The sequence below is a fragment of the Macrotis lagotis genome, unplaced genomic scaffold (assembly GCF_037893015.1).
Source record: "Macrotis lagotis isolate mMagLag1 unplaced genomic scaffold, bilby.v1.9.chrom.fasta BILBYCTG019, whole genome shotgun sequence".
In the NCBI taxonomy this organism is placed as follows: domain Eukaryota; kingdom Metazoa; phylum Chordata; class Mammalia; order Peramelemorphia; family Peramelidae; genus Macrotis; species Macrotis lagotis.
In genome coordinates this window covers 529774-551693 of record NW_027421926.1, presented here as the reverse complement: position 1 = coordinate 551693, position 21920 = coordinate 529774, and the positions used below count along the sequence as shown (strand labels likewise).

Genomic DNA, 21920 nt, shown 5'->3' with positions numbered 1-21920 from the left:
CTGTCATACCAGCCAATCTGATCAGAGGTGGTATCCCAGAGTTGTTTTAATTTGCATTTCTCTAATTAATAGTTATTTAGAGCATTTTTTCATATGATTTTGACAGGCAATAGATGGTCAGCAGGAGGAGTCTATCCTACTTAAGCATGGTGCAAACCCTAACCTTGCAGATACATTCAACAACAACACTCTGTTTCACTGTGCTACCTATGGCCAGAACACAACTATAGTTTCACAGGTGGTGCAATATATTTCTGACTTTGAGGCACAAAACAATGTAGAAGACCACCTCTTGTATGATTAAGTGTTTTTTGAGCTAAAATGGGTAATTTCTTCATCTAAAAACTGTCTGTTCATATCCTTTGCTCATTTATACCTGGAATAACTTGTATTCTTATAAATTTTCTTCAATTCTTCAAATATTTTAGAAATGTGTCCTTTATCAGAAGTACTAACTGTGAAAATTGTTTCCTAGCTCTGTGCATTCCTTCTAATCTTGGTTGCATTGGTTTTTTGCAAAAACTTAAGTTAATGCAATCAAAATTCACCATCTTGCATTATATTTAGTGCTCTATTTCTTGTTTGATCATTAATTCTTTCCCTGTTCATAATCTGACATTTCAACCTAACCTTGTTTAAGAAAGTGAGATGCTGTTCTAAGTCTAGTTTCTGGCATACTCTTTCCCAGTTTTCCTAGTAGTTTTGGCCAGACAGATGTTGGGGTCTTTCTGTTTATGAAGCTTTAGATTACTATAGTCATTTGCTATTGTTTCTTTTGTACCTAGTCTATTCCACTGATCCACTTCTCAACTTTTTAGTCATACTAAGTAGTTTTGATGATTGCCCCATTATAATAGTTTATTTAAAACTAATTTATATATGTATATACATATATATGTATAGAATATAGTTTTAGTTCTAGATCTTCATTTGTATTTTTTATTTGTTCCTGTGATATTCTTAACCTTTTATTCTTCAGATGAATTTTATTTCTATTTTTTCTAGTTCTATAATATATTTTTTTCGTACTTTGGTTGATATGACCCTGAATATATAATTTAATTTAGGTAGAAATGTCCTTTTTATCATTGTTAGCTGGGCCTACCAATGAGTAACTGACCTTTTCGAGTTTTGAAATCTATACTTGTGTGCAAAGTATTTTGTAAATGTGTTCACACTGTATCTGGGTCTGTCTTTTTGAAAGCAGATTTCCAAGTGTTTTTTTTTTTTTGTCTAGTACAATTACATTAAATTGAATTTCCTTTTCAATCTCTCACTATTGGACTCTGTTGGTAATATATAGAAATTCTAATGTTTTATGTTTGTTTATCTTATAATTATGCAACTTTTCTTAAGTTGCTAATTGTTTCAAGTTGTTTTTTAGATTATTTTCCAGGGTTCTGAAACTATACCATCATATCATCTTCAAAGAGTGAGAGTTCTGTTTCCTAACTGTGTATTCTAATTCGTTTAATTATTTCATTCTCTTTTTTCAAAATCTAACATTTCTTTTATTTGCCTTTTTTTGAGGGGGGGAGGTGGTGTTTACAAGGCAATGGAGTTAAGTTATTTGTCCAAGGTCAAACAGCTGAGAAATACTTGAGGCTGGATTTGAATTCAGGTCCTCCAGACTCTAGGCTTGGTATTCTATGCACTGTGCTACCTAGCTGCCCCTACATCTAACATTTCTAATATAATACTAAATAATCATGGTGTTAACAGATAGAGAAGGAATTCCAAATCTGAGATCCATTAGCATTAAAAAAACAATAACATTCTAGTTATTTCAATGTAATTGATTTTGCATTCTATACTTTATAGATCACTTAAAACCAGTATTCTGGACACAAACAGAGTTAAGAAACCTTGTCTGTCTTGTGATGGCAAATGCCAACCACATTCAGAGAATTATGTCGTTTGATTGCAGAACCATAACATGTTATTTTAACTTAACTCAAATTTATTTCTTGATTTTTCTTTCTAATGATTCTTTCCATTCTGATTCTTGTTTCCAACATCATGATAAATATGGAAATAAGTTTAAGATGATTGTACATCTATACTCTATATCAGATTGCTTGCTTTCTTGGGGAGGGGTGAAGGCAAGGAGATAGAGTAATGTAACCCTAAAAATCTCCCAACATTTGTATATTGAAAATAATCTTTACATGCACTTTGGAAAAAAATACAGAAAAACACCCTGTTTTAGGGAGTGTCCTGAAATACTGAAATGTTAAGTGACTTCTCAGGGTCTCCCAACCAGTACACTTATGATAGCTTCAGGCTGATTTTACATTTCATGACAACTATCTCTACAGAATTTTCTCTGTATTATATATTAGTTCTGCTTCCCCAATGCAACAGTTCCCCCAAATATTTACACACAGTGCTTCTCTACATTGAGACCTTTACTTATGATAACACAATGGCAATTTATTATGTAGAAATAACATAATAAAAAAACTTTTAAAGAATTATTGTCTGCCAAATGCTGGGTTTCTATTGCCTGATCACAGATTAATATCTGGAAGGAGGCCTAGGGGCTATCTAGTTTCATTCAGTTATTTTATATATGAGGAAACTAAGATTCAGAGAGGTGACATAATTTGCTTATGATCACACTGTTTGCTGCAGCTACTGTTGGTTTTTTGTCCTTTATTTTTGAAAATTAACATAACATCAAGAAGGTGATGCCATGACTTAGATTTAAATGAGTGAGGGTTGCCCTGGTCTTGTCACTCCAAAGTTTCATTGTATCAAAGTTTGATTGTATCATGTCATTTAACATGTCATTAGCAAGTTCACAAGATGTTCATAGTGTCTTAAGTTGAATTGAAGCATATAGAGAATACTTATATACTTTAACAATATCTTCAATATGATTTTGTAGGATGGCTTTTCACCACTTTTGCTTGCAGTTAAAGAAGATAATAAAGAAATGGTCGAATTTTTCCTAATGAATGGAGCAAATGTGAATGCTGTGGATAGTAATGAACGGTATAGTAATTAAAGCTTGAAATTTAAAAATGGTTCTAGAGGTATAAGAACAGCATAAATCAAGAAATATTTAACAACAATAATCCTGATTAGCGCCAAGAAAGGGTGAAAATGTTTTCAAACATCAATTATAAAAGTGAAAAGTATTATTTCTGACTCTGCAAAAACAAAATCTCTGTATGTGGGATGTGCCAATGATCATTTGTTGGTGATGACTGAAGTTTTCTTTATTGACTTTTAAGTGAGTAATATTATCCCAGAAAAGTTTTTGTACTCTAGTGATTTAGTTGATTCTCTTTATTAAATAATCTGAATGTCACCCATGAGAATTGTACTGTGTTGTCTGCTCCTTCTCCCTTTGATTTCCCTTAAGAATATTCACATTGAAGGCATCTAGGTGGCCAAGTGGAATAGAGTACTTGCCCTAGATTCAGGAGGACCTGTGTTCAAATGTGGCCTCAGACACTTTATAATTTTCCTAAGGTATAAGACCGTGGTCAAGTTACTCAACCTTATTGCTTTGTCAAAAACAAAACAAAACAAAGCAAAAGGAATATGTACATTCATAAACCCAAGTAAATAAACGATAAATATGATGGAATACCTTGGTGGACCAATGATCTTATCATTGTGGGTATTCCTGCCACTGGTTCAGATTATATTCTTTCCATCCTTTATTAAACATGATTTTTTCCTTGTCTTTTCATAAATTCATCATAGAGGATCCAGGAAACACACTGAAATCTCCTGCTAGTTCTTTTAAAATTTTATGACCCACCCATTTGATGTACAGATCATCATATGATTGACTATGAGTAAAATGGAAAGGATAGATGGTGGGAGCTGGTGAAGCAGATAAGTTAGAAATATCACTCAGACATGTAGAGGCATTTTTATTGATTTGGAGGAGGCCAACCTCTTCTGTGAGAAGGTTGAAGGAAGAGATCATTAGTCATTGGAGGCAGAAGGCATTGGAGGAGGAAGGAGGTAATAACTTTATTTTGTTTAGTAAAATATGAAGCAAGATTTTTAACTGAGAAGCTGCATAGTTAACCATGAGAGTTTGAGGAATATTTAAAAATTTGAGCAGAGTTGCTGTAGAAGTAGTGAACTATTTGGTGTAATAAAATGAAAGTGCCAATGTACAACATGGGGAGCTCATATGAGATGATGTAATACAAATTTGTAGTGGACTCTGATTTTCTCCACCTTTATTTAGAAACAAACATATATACAATTTGTATTTATACATAACAGGATCCAAGGCAGAAGATGGTAAGAGTGATTCAAAGCTAAGACTTGGCAGGCGACAATTGGTATTAGTTTTAAAAATAAAAATTAATAGGCTGTATTCTAAGTATTTCTTAACATTTTTGTTGTCCTAAATGCCAAGAAGTATAAGTACTGGCATGTTACATGTTTATATACACAACAGATGAATATATGCACATTCATTGTTGAGGGATACATGATTTTGTTCATGTGGATAATTCCCGACCCCAGGACATATCATAACTTTGTTACACCTTGGTAGATGATCTGTTCAGACATTGGATAGAATACCAGACCATTTGTCCTTAAGACTTGTCTGTGAGTTCAAATCCATCCTTGTACACTTAACTGTGTAACCCTGAGCAAGTCATTTGAGCCTGTTTGCCTCAGTATTTTCATCTCTAAAATGAGTTGGAGAAAGAAATGACAAACTTCTCCAGTACTTTTGCCAAGAAGACTCCAGATGAACCCCTTAAGATTTGAAACAACTGGAATGGTTGAACAATAAAGACAGTTTTTGAGATTCGCTATTGATAACAAAAAATTCTTCCTATTTTGACCTACCCGAGGAAAATTTTATGACATTAGTGAGCATATAACTACCAGTAAGAGCTAATGCATTTTTTGTATTTCTTCAGGAGACCATAGTGGCAGTTTTTATTTATTATGGCAGGGAGTTACAGTTCAGGCATAAGTATAACAATACATTTATGTTAAAAATTATACTAATAAGTAATTGTACAACTTTGATGGTTGGTAGCACATTATCGAACCCTCACATAGTTCTCTTCTTTCCATAGGACCCCTCTACACTTGGCTTGTGTTTATGGATATCCAGATGTTGTGACTGTCCTAGTGGAGAAAAAATGCCACCTGAACCCACGTGACCTAGAAGGTCTAACACCTTTAATGAGGGTAGGCACTTGTTAACTGCTGATCAATGAAATTCATTTTGATTTCTCTCTTCTAACTTATTTAAATATCATTAATGATATTTTAGTACACTAAATTTTATATTACAGGATCTCTTTATATAATTTTGACAGGCAATACAAGGTCAGGAGGAGGAATGTGCATCTATCCTTCTTAAGCATGGTGCAGACCTTAAGCTTGCAGATAGCTTCAACAACAACACTCTGCTTCACTATGCTGCCAATGGCCAGAACACTGCTATAGTTTCAAAACTGCTTCAATATGATTGTGATCTTGAGGCACTGAACAAGGTAGAAGAGCACCTCTTGTATGATAAAGTGTTTTATGAGCTAAAATGGGTAATCAGGTGGTTTCCAATTCGCATAATTTATAATTCATCTATTCCTGTAAGTATTTTTTTACTGAAAAGAACTAAAAATAAATCTGTAGTCAAGTTCATTGGCCTTTGGAATTTTGGGGCAACATGGGAAGAAATTTCATTTCTGTTGGAACTCCTAATGATTTAGTGCCTTCATTTGATTTAGACCAATACCTGCTCCTATGATTTAATCTCAATTTAGAGAATTCCTTTTTTGTTAAGATATGGGATTTAGGGTTTTGTGATTCTTCAATTTTTAAATTTAAATGTTTTTCAGTTACTTGTAAAGGTAGATATCAGCATTCATTACCACATTTTTCATTCTCCTTATGACAGCAAGTAATTTGATATATATTATATATAAACAATAAGGTCATATATATTTCCATATTAGTTATATTGTGAAAGGTGAATTAGAATAAAAGGAAAATCAGAAATGATAAAGAAAAAATATGGAAAATATGAAAATAGTATTCTTTTATCTGCATCCAAGATTTGATAATAATGTTTTGTCCTTCACTCTCAAAGAAAATCAAGAGATCTGGAAGGTGATGCCATGGCAAACACATGAAATGGAATTGAGTGTGGGGATTGTGGGCTGTGTACTGTCATCAGCCTCCTCCAGAGGCATCTCTGCCCTGTGGTCAATTTTGGATCAGCACTACTGAAGATGACCCTGGATGTGCAGCTGTCAGGGATAAATGATATACCCATGCTCACACAGCTAAAAAAGTGTCAATTGTCAAATGTCTGAGGTCAGATTCAAATTCCTGTCCTCCTGTCTCCAAGGCCAGTGCTCTACACTGTACCATCTACTTGCCTTTCAGAGTCCATAACTCTTTTTCTGAATTTAAATGGCATTTTTTATCACACGTCTCTTAGAATCATCACGGATCATTTTGGGACTGAGAAGAACTAAATCTGTCATCAACAACGTTGTTGTTATTGTGCAATGTTTTCCGCATTCTGCTCACTTGACTCCACATCATTTCACCCAGTCTTTGCAGGTTTTTCTGAAATCCATCTGCTCATGATTTCTTTGAGAACAGTGGTATTATGTCACATTCATATACTACAATTTGATTAGCTCTTTCCCAACTGATGGGTATTCCCTCAATTTCCAGTTCTTTGCCTCTACAAAGAGAGCTGTTATATGTCAATCTTTTCCACCTTTTTCATATCTCTGGGATGCAGGCCTAGGAGAGGTATTTCTGTGTCAAAGGGTATGCAGTTTTCTAGCCCTTTGAAATTGCTTTCAGATTGCTCTAAAGAATGGTTGGATTGGTTCACACCTTCACCAACACTGCATCATTTTCCCAGTTTTCTCATATCCCCTCTAACATCCTTTTTCTTTTTTGTCATATCAGCCAGTCTGATCAGTGGTATCAGTGGGGGTATCACAGAGTTGTTTTAATTTACATTTCCCTAATCAATAATTATTTAGAGCATTTTTATATGACCTTAGATATGTTTAATTTCTTCATCTAAAATCTGTGTGTTCATATCCTTTGGTTAGTTATTAAACGGAATGATTTGTATTCTTATAAATTAGCCTCAGTTCTCCAAATATTTTAGAAATGAGTCCTTTATCAGAACCACTGTGAAAATTGTTTCCTAGCTTTGTGCATTCCTTCTAATCTTGGTTACATTGGTTTTGTACAAAAACTTAAGTTAATGCAATCAAAATTAATCACTTTGCATTTTATTTAGTCCTCTATATCTTGTTTGATCCTCAATTCTTTCCCTCTCCATAAATCTTACAGAAAAAAATATTTATTCCCCCTTCTCCTAATTTTCTTATGGCATCCCCTTTTTAATCTCTCAATTATGTACTCATTTCAACCTTATCTTGGTACAGAATGTGAGATGTTCTAAGTATAGTTTCTGGAATACTCTTTTCCAGTGTTCCCAGTAGTTTTGGCCAAATAGTGAGTTCTTAACCCAGATGCTGGATTCTTTGTGTTTATCAAGCTGTAGATTACTATAATCATTTTCTATTATTTCTTCTATACCTAAACCATTCCACTGATTCATTTCTCTATTTCTTAGTCATACTAAACACCTTTTGTTGATTGCCCCTTTATAATACTTTATTTAGAACTAATATATATATTAAATTGTATAATATGATTTTAGTTCTACATCCTCATTTGTATTCTTTATTTGTTCCCTTGATATTCTTAACCTTTTGTTCTTCAGATGGGTTTTATTTCTATTTTTTATATTTCTATAATATATTTTAGTACTTTTGTTGATATGACCCTGAATATATAATTACTTTAGGTGGAATTGTCCTTTTTATCATTATTAGCCTGGCCTACCAATGAGCAATTGACGTTTTTCAGTTTTTGAAATCTGTAGTTATATGCAAAGTTGTTTTGTAATTGTCCTCATACTGTATTTGGGTCCATCTTTTGAAAGCAGATTTCCAAGGATTTTTTTTTAGTTTTTTTGCTAGGCAATGGGATTAAGTGGCTTGCCTAAGGCCACACAGCTAGGTAATTATTAAGTTTCTGAGGGCAGATTTGAACTCAGGTACTCCTGACTCCAGGGCTGGTGCTCTCTATCCATTGTGCCACCTAGCCGTCCCACCAAGTATTTTTTTCTACAGTTACATTAAACTGAATTTCCTTTTCAATTTCTTACAATTGAACTCTGTTGACTATATATATATATATATAAATTCTAATAATTCATGTTTGTTTATCTTATAATTATGCAATGTTTCTTAAGGTACTAATTGTTTCAAGTAGTTTTTTAGATTATTTTCTAGGGTTCTGTAAGGATACCATCATATCATCTACAAAGAATGAGAGTTTTGTTTCTTCACTGTTATTCTAATTCTTTATAACTTTTTTCTTTCCTTCTTACTAAATCTAGCATTTCTTTTTTTCCCTGTTTTTTTGGGGGGGGTGGTGTTTGGAAGGCAATGGAGTTAAGTGATTCGTCCTAGGCCAAACAGCTAAGTAAGTATTAACTGTTTCAGGCTGGATTTGAACTCAGGTCCTCCAGATTCTAAGCTTGGTATTCTATGCACTGTGCTACCCAGCTGCTCCTAAACCTATCATTTCTAATGCAATATTGAATAATCATGGTGCTAAGAAATAGACAAGGAATCCCAAATCTGAGATCCATTACCTTTAAAAAAACAATAACATTCTAGTTATTACAATGCAATTGTCTTTCTTTGTATTCTATATATTATAGGCACTTAAAACCAGTATTCTGGACACAAACAGAGTTAAGAAATCTTGTCTGTCTTGTGATGGAAAATGCCAACCACTTCCAGAGAATTATGTCATTTGATTGCAGACCCATAACATGTTATTTTAACTTTCTCAAATTCATTTTTTGAGTTTCCTTTCTAATGATTCTTTCCATTCTGATTCTTGTTTCCAACATGATGATATGAAATAAGTTTAACATGATCGTACATGTATACTCTATATCAGATTGCTTACTCTCTTGGGGAGGGGTGAAGGCAAGGAGATAGAGTAATGTAACCCCAAAATCTCCCAACATTTGTATATTGAAAATAATCTTTACATTCACTGTGGAAAAAAAAAAACACAGAAAAACACCCTGTTTCAGGGAGTGTCCTGAAATACTGAAATGTTAAGTGACTTCTTAGGGTCCCCCAACCAGTACATTTGTGATAGCTTCAGGCTGATTTTGAGACTAGCTCTCTTTACATTTCATCACAACTATCTCTACTGAATTATCTCTGTATTATAAATTAGTTCTGCTTCCCCTTTTCTCTGTATTATTTATTAGTTCTGCTTCCCCAATGCAACAGTGCCACCAAATATTTGCATACAGTGCTTTTCTACATTGAGACCTTTACTTATGATAACACAATGGTAATTTATTAGGTAGAAATAGCATAATAAAAAAAATCTTTTAAAGAAATTGTCTCTGTCACATGCTTGGTTCTATCTCCGGGTCACAGATTAATATCTGGAAGGAGGCCTAGGGGCTATCTAGTTTCATTCAGTTATCTTATATAAGGAAACTAAGGTCCAGAGAGGTGACATAATTTGCTTATGATCACACTGGTTCCTGCAGCTGCTGTTGTTCTTTGTCCTTTATTCTTGAAAAAGACCATGACATCAGGGAGGTGATGCCATGACTTGGATTTAAATGAGCGAGGGTTGCCCTAATTTGTCACTCCAAAGTTTCATTGTATCAAAGTTTCATTGTATCATATCATTTAACATGTCATTAGCAAGTTCACAAGATGTTCACAGTGTCTTAAGCTGAATTGAAGCATAAAGAGAATACTTGTATACTCTAACAATATCTTCAATATGATTTTGTAGGATGGCTTTACACCACTTTTGCTTGCAGTTCAAGCAGATAATAAAGAAATGGTTGAAATTTTCTTAAAGAATGGAGCAAATGTGAATGCTGTGGATAAGCATCAAAGGTACAGTAATTAAAGCTTGAAAATTTAAAAATGGTTCTAGAGTCATAAGAACAGCATAAATCACGAAATATTAATTTAATAACAATAATTCTGATTAGCAACAGGAAAGGGTGAAATGTTTTCAAAAACAACTATAAAAATGAAAACTAATATTTCCAACTCTGCAAGAAAGTATCTCTGCAAGTGAGAAGACCATTTATTGGTGATGTCTGAAGTTTTCTTTAGTGAATTTTAAGTGAGTAATATAATCACATAAAAGTTTTTGTACTCTAGTGATTTAGTTGTTCGCTTTATTAAATAATCTTAATGTCACCCATGAAAATTGTACTATGTTTTCTCCTTCTTTCCCCCTTGATTTCCCTTAAGAATATTCACATTGGAGGCAGCTAGAGGGCCAAGTGGATAGAGTACCTGCCCTGGAGTCAGGAGGATCTGAGTTCAAATATGGACTCGGGCACTTTTTAATTGACCTAGGTATATGGCCTTGGTCAAGTCACTGAGCCATACTGTCTTGCCAAAAACAAAACAAAACAAAAGGAATATTGACATTGATAAACCCAAATAAATACAAGATTAATATGATGAAATACCTTGGTGGACCCATGATCTTATCATTGTGAGTATTCCTGCCACTGATACATGCCTTCTCATGCAACCTGATTTTTGTCATTGTCTTTCCAAAAACCAAAGAGAATCTAGGAAACACACTGAAACCTCCTGCTAGTTCTTTTAATGTTTGATGACACATTCAACACCATTGCTCTCTGGCTTTTATTTTTAATGCAAGATTTAGCCCACCTCTTTTTTCTCTTTATGAATATTTTTTTTTGCAAGGCAATGGTGTTTAGTGACTTGCTCCAGGTCACTAAGCTAGGTAATTATTAAGTGCTGGAGACTGGATTTGAACTCAGGTCTTCCTGACTCCAGGACTGGTGCTCTATCCACTGCACCCCCTAGCTGCCCCTCCTGTATATCTTTGATAATGTCTCTCATAAAACTTATTATATCAAAGTCATTATTCACCCTATGAGTTTCAATGATCTTTGAGATTACTTAAAATTTTTATTCTTCTATTATCATGTATTTGGTTTGGGAAATTGGAAAGAATTAGTGTGACTGTCTATAGCATTTCTGGGAGAATATTGGTGTTTATAAAATGAGTTTCTGTGGCAATGGGATCATTGGATGTGTTGTATCATTTATCAAATGAGATCCAATTGGATCTCCTTTTCCCAATAATTAATGAACAGAATGCATTATTATTCTTCAGTGTCCATCCAGATGGTATGCGTGGATATGTCTATACAGAGCGATACATTTACAAAGATGTAGATAAATCAACCAGATGGGGCTGCCCATTGAATATCTTGGAATCTTGAAAATACTCATTTTTTCATCCATTGTTTCAGCATGGATTCTTTTTTTAAATTTAATTCAAATATTTATTAGAAAGGTAACAGTTTGTTAATGGAACAGTATAGTATGTGAAGTCAGCTTATGCTTGAATTTTTTTTCACTTTATTTTTATTTAATATTTATTCTCATTTTTTACAAATAATTTTTTTACATTAATTAAATATTCTTGTTTAAAAGTAAATGAAACACCCCCTTCCCCCATAAATGTAGACTTGCTTGATCAATAAATTAAAGGGGAGAGAAAAAAATTAAAATAAAAAAAATAGTAATAATTGCATGTATGGCCAGGTGGCGCAATGGATGGAGCACCAGCCCTGGGGCCATGAGCACAGGAGCCCACATCCGGCCCCATACACCCAACAATCACCCAGCCGTGTGACATGCAAGCCACCCGCACCCCACTTCCCTACAAAAACAAAAAAAAAAAAAGGAAAAAAAGGCCCAAAATAAAACAAAATGGTAATAATGGTAGGAGTGGCTGGGTGGCGGAGAGAGAATTGGCCCTTGAGCCAGGAGCACCTGGGTCCAAATCCTACTTCAGATACCCAGTGATCACCCTGCTATGCAACCCCAGGCAGGCCACCCAGCCCCATCTGCCCTGCATCCCCCCCAAATAATAATAATAAAAAATGTGCTTGAGTCTTTGGTCCAACACCAACAACTCTGTCCCAAGTGGATCACAATCTGTCTAATAAGTCCATGGCAAAAGTTACTTCCATATTTTTCCACTGTTACATTTGCTGATCACAACTGACTACCATATACTATAGTTTCTCTCTCTCCTTTCATTCTGACTCTGCTGTAGAGTAGCCGATTGGTACAACAGACAGATCCCCGGCTCTGGGGCCAAGAGGACCTGAGTCCCCATACCACCCCTTAGGCCCAGCATCCACCTGGTCCTATGGTCCCGGACAGACCATCCAATCCCAGCCCCTTGCAACAAGTGAAAAAGACAATGTGTTATATTTTCACACTCTACCCCCATGGTCCATCCTCTCCTCAATCATTCACATCCCCACCCCTTCCTCCTTGCCCCCCTTCTTACTCTAGATGCCTATACCCCATTGAGTAAATATGCTGTTTCCTCTCCTAACCTCCTCTGATGAGAACGAAGATTCCCTCATTCACCCTTGCCTTCCCTGCTTCCATATCATTGCAATAGCTCATTGTAATAGAAAAAATCTTATGTGAGATATCTTGGATTATTCCCCCTCTCCTTTTTCTTTCTCCCATTCCATTTCCCTTTTTTTCTATTGACTCCATTTTTACACCATATTTTATCTTCGAATTCAGCTTTCTCCTGTGCTTCAACTATAAAAGCTCTCTCTACCTGTTCTATTAACTGAGAAGGTTCATATGAGTATTATCAGTGTCATTTTTCTATGCAGGAAAAGATGCAGTTCATCATCAAGTCCCTCATATTTTCCCCCTCTCATCCAATCTCCATGCTTCATCCTAGTCCTGTATCTGAAGATCAAACCTTCTGTTCAGCTCTGGCCATTCCAACAGGAACAATTGAAATTCCCCTGGTTCATTGAAAGTCCATCTTTTTCCCTGGAAGAGGACATTCAGCCTTGCTGGGTAGTTGATACTTGGTTGCATTCTAAGCTCTTTTGTCTTCCAGCATATTATATTCCAAGCCCTACGAGCTTCCAGTCTAGTTGCTCCTAAGTCCTGTGTGATCCTGACTGCAGCTCCACGACATTTGAACTGTGTCCTTCTGTCTGCTTGTAATATTTTCTCTTTGACTTGGGAGTTCTGGAACTTGGCTATAATATTCCTAGGGGTTGGTTTATTGGGATCTCTTTCTCGGGGGGGATTGGTGGATTCTCTCCATTTCTATTTTGCCCTCTGCTTCTAGGATATCAGGGCAATTTTCCTGTAGTAATTTTTGAAAATGATGTCAATGATCTTTTCCTGATCATGACTTTCAGGTATTGGCAATAATTTTTATATTATCTTTCCTAAGTTTGTTTTCCATATCAGTTGTTTTTTCAATAAGATATTTCACATTTTCTTCTAATTTTTCATTTTTTTTTGGTTTTGAAGTTTTGATTCCTTATTTCTGGTAAATTCATCAATCTCCCTGAGTTCTTTGTCTGAAGGATTTGTTTTCCTCAGAGAGTTTTCTTATCTCTTTCTCCATCTGGCCAATTTTGCTTTTTAAAGCATTCTTCTCCTCAATAACTTTTTGAATTGTTTTATCCATTTCACCTAAGCTGGTTTTTAGCATGCTATTTTCTTCAGCATTTTTTGGATTTCCTTGACTAGGCTGCTGACTTCATTTTCATGTTTTTCCTGCATATCTCTCATTTCTTTTCCAAGTTTTTCTTCTAACTCCCTCATTTGATTTTCAAAGTCTTTTTTGAGCTCTGTCTCAGCCTGAGCCCAATTTCTGTTTTTCATGGAGCCTTTATTTGCAGGAGATTGTGTTTCCTCATCTTCCTACTTAGCATTTTCATCCTTCTTGGGCTCATATGCAAAATATTTCTCAATGGTGTTCCTAATTTTTCTCTGCTTCCTCATTTTCCCAGCCTAAGCCTGTTTTTGGGGTGCTCCCTGTGCTTTTGGGACACTCCCACAAGAGTCTCAGTGTGTGAGGCTCTGTCCTCTCTCCTGGTCTGTGAATGACCATATGCACCCCCCTCTGCCACGGGGCTGAGGTGGGGGAGGCCCTGCTGTTCTTTGGGGGGGCCTAGACTGCGATCAGGATCTGAGTGTGTTCAGAGCCTCAGAGTCCTGTTCCAGGGACAGAAGACAGAGCTTGGCAGTCTCTTCACTCCCCTCGCTAGGTTCAATGGCCTCATGCCCTGGGGGGCACCTGCTTACCTGCTCCCCCTGCTTATGTTCCTGGAACTAAGATGAGCTGGCCTGCCAAGCTGCTTGCTGTATGCCCTGAGGGCTGTGCTTCACGTGCTCACTCTGGCAGAGGTCCCCTAGCTTTTTCCCCAATTTGTGCTTGGTGCTCCCTGGGGTGTAGCTCAGGAAACTCCCTTGCTGCTGTGAGCCCAGCTCCCACGCCCTGGGGCTGCCTCTGGGAGGCTGAAGTAATTTTGCTCTGGCGAGCTGCTCCTCCAGCCCCAGAGAGCAGAGCCTTTCTGCTCTTTTCCAGGTTACCTTGAGTAGGATAACTGCCTCCCTGAGTCCCTCTGTGGGTTCTGTCTCTCAAAAGTTTTGTTAAGAGTCCTTAGCTTATGAGTTTTATGCGAGAGTGCCTAAGACGGGATCCTTTCTTGTCACCATCTTGGCTCTACCCCTCAGCATTGATTCTTACACTATTCCCTTCTTATTAAGTTTGGATTTCATCAAGGAGCCTTTTTCATGTTCCAAGGTTGATAAAATTAGCAAAATATCAACTCAAAATAGGAGTATTTGGAAATCCTCATATGCAGTCTCTGTTCTATTTGGTCTCTGCTCAGGTTATCCTATATGCCTTCGGTGGGCATGTGCCTCACTCTATACATACAAGTTAATGCTGACACTTAGTGAACAAAGCTGTTTGGTGTGGCGTGTGTGTTTGATTCTAACAATTGCATATGATAAACTTGTTTGTTAACACCAAAATGACAAAACAACAACAACAACAACACCAAACAACGGAACTGACATTATCCTCACAAAAATGACTGGTTACCATTTTTATATTAATTTCTGAATGAGTTGTCTATATTCATTCAACTCATGGACTCACTAGTAAACATCAAAATTAGAGAAAGGATAAAGATGGATAGAAACTGTAGGTAGATCACCTATAGACATTATGATTAAGTATATTTGTCAGTTCCCCAAAATGGAATTAGAAAATAGACCTATCAGTCATCCAGTTAACTAGCATGTGTGTAGAACTGCTCTAACTTGACCGTGGACATATGTAATTTTTGAGATGTCTATTGAATACAAAGCAGTTGCCCCAAAGAAGAGACCAAAAGAATGCAAAAATTACATCAGCTGGGAAACATGATTTCTGTGAAAAGAGAGAACTATTATGGCTAACCTTAACTCAAATTCAGAATACAGCACAATTTGTAAAAATATAATTGAGGAAAAAACATTAAAATCAGTTGATTTCTTTGACATCAAGACTAAACCAGTTCATCCAAAAATTTATGTTTGGAATTAGAAGATGAATAGATATGAACTACCAGTATTTCTGTCTTCTTTACCATCCATACTGGAACATTTGGATTCATTCAGTACAGTATCTTATATACCTTGTGAGACAGGGGCAATGGTACTTTACAAGTCTGATTCAGGTAGAATTTTTTTTAGGTTTTTGCAAGGCAAATGGGGTTAAGTGGCTTGCCCAAGGCCACACAGCTAGGTAATTATTAAGTGTCTGAGACTGAATTTGAATCCAGGTACTCCTGACTCGAAGGCCGGTGCTTTATCCACCATGCCACATAGCCGCCCCTCAGGTAGAATTTTATATCATTTTTAAGGTATTTAAAGATGGGAAGATTTAAAAGGAGTGGGAAATATCATGTCCCAATAAAATAAAAAGACAGAAATATTGATGTGTAATAATTTTCATTGAACTGAGTTGTCAAAATTTGCTTGTGGTATCTTTTTCAGCATTCACTTCTGACTATTAACTTTAGTTTGAATAGTATTTTATTTTTTCTCAATTTTATGTTAAGACAATTTGTAGCTTTCATTTTTGACAAGATATTGAATTCCAACTTTTTTTTCTCACTCCTTTCCTTCCCCACTTCAAAAAAGAGTAGGCAGTTTGAAATTCAATTCATATGCTACCATGTAAAATGTTCACAATTGTGATTGAAGAAACAGATCTTTACACACACACCCACACACACACACACACACACACACACACACACACACAAATAAAGGAATAAAGGAAGTGAAAAAATATGCCTCAATTTGAATTCAGAATTTATCATGTTCTTTATCTGGATGTGGAGAGCATTTTCCTTAGTGAATACTTTTTACTTGTTCATTGTGTTGTTGAGAAGAACTGAGGCATTCACAGCTCATCATCAGAGTGATGATGTTGCTGATCTTGGTTTTCTTGTTTCTGTTCATTTCACTTTGCATCAATTTGTGCAAATCATTCCAGATTTTTCTGAAATTCATCTGTTCATCATTTCTTTTTGCACCATACTATTCCATTTCAATCCCATACCACAGCTTCTTCAGACAATCTCCAATTGATGGGAATCACCTCCATCTCTAGTATTTTGCCACGTTTTCCATTTTCTCATGGTCTCCTTGGTATATAGATCTAGTAGTGTCAATTCTGGATCAAAGGGTATGAACAGTTTGATTTCCCTTTAGGCATAGTTGCAAATGGCTCTCCAGAGTGGTGAGATCAGTTCACAGCTCCAACATGGCATTACTGTCATATTTTCCCACATCTCTACATTCCATTTATGTCATATTACTGGTCTGATAGGTGTGAGGTACTATCTCAGAGTTGTTGGAATTTGCATTTTTCTCATCAAAAATGATTTAGAGATCTTCATATGCTTATAGAGAGTTATGATTTTCTTCATCTGAAAAATGTCTGTTTGCATTCTTTTACCATTGATCTATTTGGGAATGATTTCTATTTTTATAAATCTGTCCAACCTCTCTATATATTTGAGAAATGAGACCTCTATCAGAGCCACCTGTAAAGATTGTTTCCCAACATTCTGCTTTCTTTCTAATCTTGATCACATTGGTTTTGTTTGTACAAAGGCTTTTCAATTGAATATAATCAAAATAATCTATTTTACATTTGGCAATGCTTTCTCTCCTGCTTGCACATGAATTCTCTTCTCCATAGAACTACCAGGTGAACTATTCTTTGCTCTTCTAATCTTGTTATGGTGTCACTTTTTTACGTCTAAATTTTGCACTCCTTTTGATCTTACCTTGGTCCACACAGTGTAAATCATTTTTCTGTACTTCGTGTCCTCTTGTCATTCAGTTTTCACAGCAGTTTTTTCAGATAGTGAGTTCTTAGCCTTTAACAGATCCGGGTAGTTGCATCAGTTATCACTAAGTCATCAAAGCACAGCAAACCTTCACTCAGTACTTCATAAGATCTCTATTTTCATCAATGTGCATATTTCCCCTACTGATACAACTCAGACCCATAAGGCATATTTAGAAACTGCCTTCATGGGTTAATGTGCTTTCACTACTGGTGTTAACATTCCCTTGATGAATCTTCCTTTATTTCCTTAGCCTTTTCCTTAAATAATAGAATTCGTTGCTATATTCTCTTTTTTTTTTTTTTGCAAGGCAAATGGGGTTAAGTGGCTTGCCCAAGGCCACACAGCTAGGTAATTTTTAAGTGTCTGAGACCAGATTTGAACCTAGGTACTCCTGATCTCAGGGCCGGTGTTTTATCCACTGTGCCACCTAGCCACCCCTTCCTTGCTATATTCTTGTTCAAAGACTTACATCGTGGTTAAGAAATAAAAAAAAAAAAAACAGCTTATTCCGGATTAGCCTTTTGACATCCAAGGGTCTTCTCCACATTATGAGGGGGCATTGAAGTAGAAATTTAATGGATTGACTTGCCAAACTTGACAGTTTTTTAATCTAATAATTTTCAAACAGTATCTATTTTACTTTGAAAACTAGTACACTAGGGGTAACTGTGAATCTTAAATGTTACAGTCCCTGCTAAACTCTAAGAGGACAAAAATCCATTTTCTATATTCTGGTCTTAATTGTCACTTGTAATGCTGCATGTAAGCAATAAAAGTACTCATATTCATCAGTACATGTTCTTACTCCATATGCATAGTAACATTAAGGAGTGAAATATCCTCTTATTGAAGCTTATCAAAAATATCTGATTAATTAATTTATTTAGATTCTCAAATGTGAATTCTTTGTTATTCTAGAACAGCCCTCATGATTGCTGCAAAGAGGTGCCTGCTAGACATGATTGAACTTCTTACTAAATATAATGCTGATCCCTCTTGCCGAGATAAACGTGGATGGACAGTTTATAATTTTGCTTTTTGTGAGGCAACGTAAGTCGTTTCATTGTAATTCTAATTATCATTATAGAAATTCAATGAAAAGAAGTTTTCCTCCATGTAATTGAGATTGAGTGGGGCATTCAAAGATGTAAAATATGTTAACCTTCTGCCAAGCATTCATAAGGGCACTAAGAAGAAATTGAGCAAATGAAAACATTAGGTCAGCTAAGTTCAATAGAACATAAGCATAATAATATGGATAATCTGAGATTAGAATTTTCATCAGAAATAATAATGGCAATTTTTCTTTGTTTTTTTATGGTTTACTTATATTTTAATAATTGATCTTCAGAAAAGTTTTATAATTTGATTATAATTCTGATTTAATGAGGCAATAATTTTTTTTTTGTTAAGGCAGTGGGGTTAAGTGACTTGTCCAGGGTAACATAGCATAGCAGTTATTAAATGTCTGAGGCCAGATTTGAGCTCACATCTTTCTGGCTTGGTCCTCTTTCTACTGAGCCACCTAGTTGCCCTGTGTCCTTGATTTTTAACCTTTGCTAACACCTCTCAATTACAATATAACCAAAGTTAGTTTTAAGGAAAATTCATATTATGTCTTGAATGCCTTCAAATGAGTAATAATTGAAAAGAATAAATCAAGAATATTAATGTTCATTATTATAATTTAAAGGGAGTTAATACAGGGAACCTAAAGAGAGATCAAACCTCTTACTATATGTCTGACCTTGGCCAAATGTTACCCTTTCTAGGATTCAGTTATTTAATCTATAAAATAAAGACATTGGAGTTGATAATTTTATAGACATTTTCACTTCTGAACCTACAATTCTACAGGGTGACTCTGAAGGTAATTATATTAAATTTAGATTGAATGATTATTTATACCCTACATACTTTATCAAATAAAAAATAATAATGTTAATGTAATTATTTAAGGTTTGAGATATGCACAGACTTGGTGCATATCATTTTTATCTTGGTTGATGTAATCGTACTATGCCTCATATTTTATTTTATGAATAGGAGTCGCCCCCTAGAAGAATATCGTGAGCTATGGGAGAAACGTATTCAATTAAAGAAGACTTCTAAATCTACTTTGGGTGGATCTACAATGATCAAAGAAGGTAGGATTGACAATGCCAATGAAATAGTCAATTTAAAAAACTGAGGGAAAAAAACAACCTTTCAGTTCAAATGTAATTATTTTTTCCATTTCCATTTTATGTTTTGAAGGAATAGGATTTAGTTTATTTTGGTTAATTACCTAATTAGCCTTGTGGTTTCATTGTTTTGAAATATTTGCTAAAAACTGTCTCAAGACATTTTGTGTTATCATTATCTGCTTTAGCCAAACATTTCTTTCTGTAGGCCACAGTAACAATTTTCAGATTTCTACATTATTCTAAATAATTTAACCCAATTATATGAAAACTTTAAAATTTTAAAATGTATTATATTTATTAATATTATTTGCTCCTGATTCTTAAATATGGGAAAAATAAATAAAACCTATAAGGGCCTCCTCTAAAATAGCATGTGCTCACCCCAACATACACAAAGGCACACAAACGTACAGATGGCTTGGTCTAATATATGAACAGAAAAGTGACAAAACAGTAAAAATAGTGGAACAGCAGAGTCCTCATACTTTTTCAAACCATGTAAATCATTTATTTAAGCTATGGAAACGTCAAGTGTTAACAAGACTTTTAAATGGTCCTATAGTTTTCCCTTCATAGATACTAAAGAGTATTAAAAAGTCACAAGAATTAGGGGAATCAGAGAGCAGGCAATGCGAGATTTTTGATGGATATTCCATACATGCCCCCCCAGCATTACCTTAGGAAAACTTTACAACCTCTTGATTCAGGCAGTTAAACTGTAGGAGAGAGATCGTTTTCTGACGTAGCTCCTATAAATCAGTCCTTCTAGCTGAGCCATTTAGAATCTTAATGACCTGGGCTTGTAAAAATAAATTTATCTCACATTTATAAGATATTTTTCAAATGAATTTTGCCATGAACTTGTAATAAAAATTGTAGAGGTTTTCTGGTTACTCCCATTTGAATGATGATGAAAGTGAGGAGCAGAACACTTATATGGCTTCCTCACAGTAACAGCAAAAGGATTGAGTTATTATGGACTTTTAACTACTGTACATTACACCATATATCAGAAAGAGATGAGCTATGGAATCTCTTCTGTAGAAGAAATGAGAACTCCCTGTGGCAGGAAAAGCCATAATTAAATTGAAGAATATTTTACTACTGCCTAGAAATGTACTTTTCCATTAAAATATTTTAAATTCCTATAGTTAGTTGGGTGATTACTAAACCTCTCTTTTTATTCTTTCGCAAAAATAGTATATTTCTAGCTATATAACATGAAATTGATATGGCAAACATTTAAGGACAAAAAAGTGTTTGAAGTTCTATCATTTCATATATTTTATCATATTAGGTACACATGAAAATTTTAAGCACAATTTTTAAGCACAATGTTTTCCTTCAGATAGTCATCTTATGCTATAAGACATTTATTTGTTCCACATTATTTTCTATTCATCAAGAAATCTGTAAAATTTATTGATAGCTAAGTGTCTCAGTAATGTTATCACCTTATCCCTTTATTAAAACTTAAAACTGGTGATCTCTCAGTTCGTTAGAACTTGAGTAGTAAGCTGTTTCCATAAAACTTAAATCTTCATTTTTTTGGCAAAGCTTAGAGCAATTATAAAGTAAGAACCATTTTTTTCCTTGAGTTTTATTAATAGTGAGCCTTTTGCATATAAATGTTCATATAAATCATATTATCAAAGGGAAGTGGACCCTTATCATCAAAAATGAGTATGATGGAACACTGGTCCTGGGACATGGTTGTCATTTTCACTTCCCTGAAACAACATATTACTTTCTTTCTATTATTTCTTGAATTGTTTTGTACACAGTAACTATGAAAAAATGCAATTTTCCTAAAAACAAAAAAAGTTATTAATTTTCTTGTACTTTGACAAATTATTATGTTTTTGGTTTGAGCACTCCCTTGTTATTTCTATTGATTGTTTTATTATTTTAATTCAAATTTATGGTAGAAAAGTCCCAATTTATCCATAGTATTGTATCCCAAATGTCTTTTTTCCTCTGGTCTCTGAAAACTGATACTCTACTTTTTGTGCAATCATAATTTTAGTTTTGTTATTTCATCATGTTGCACAACGATTGAACCATTGATTGCCAAATCCTCCTAAATTGGAACAATGCTGTCGTGTAGTCTAGCCCTGGCTCGGCCACTAATTAGTTCCTTTAAATCTTTGAATATTATTTCATTTTGTTTCAATTTACAGATATAAAGTGAAGGGTTTGGAATGTCCTCTGACGTGTTTATTCCTTTTTTAATATCATTTTGTCTTTGTTTCTGTGTTTATTCATTTTTAATATCATTGATTTGAATTAAATTTTTTATTCAGATCATGAAGAATATGGCTAGTCAATCACAGTGGTATTTATCAACTATTATCCATCTTCCTCAGAATATATTTATATCACATAAATAA

At 34.8% G+C, this 21920-nt stretch overlaps 1 protein-coding gene across 2 annotated transcripts in view; it reads left to right on the top strand.

The window, feature by feature from the left end:
• Nucleotides 1-21920, top strand: part of LOC141504008 (uncharacterized) — a 149188-nt gene that overhangs the window by 9800 nt on the left and 117468 nt on the right. For both annotated transcript variants that reach the window (XM_074208856.1, XM_074208855.1), the window contains exons 4-9: nucleotides 2891-2997; nucleotides 5070-5184; nucleotides 5316-5492; nucleotides 9880-9986; nucleotides 18263-18394; nucleotides 19391-19491. In XM_074208856.1, coding sequence (XP_074064957.1) covers nucleotides 2891-2997; nucleotides 5070-5184; nucleotides 5316-5492; nucleotides 9880-9986; nucleotides 18263-18394; nucleotides 19391-19491 — 739 coding nt within the window. The remainder of the gene's footprint in view (nucleotides 1-2890; nucleotides 2998-5069; nucleotides 5185-5315; nucleotides 5493-9879; nucleotides 9987-18262; nucleotides 18395-19390; nucleotides 19492-21920) is intronic.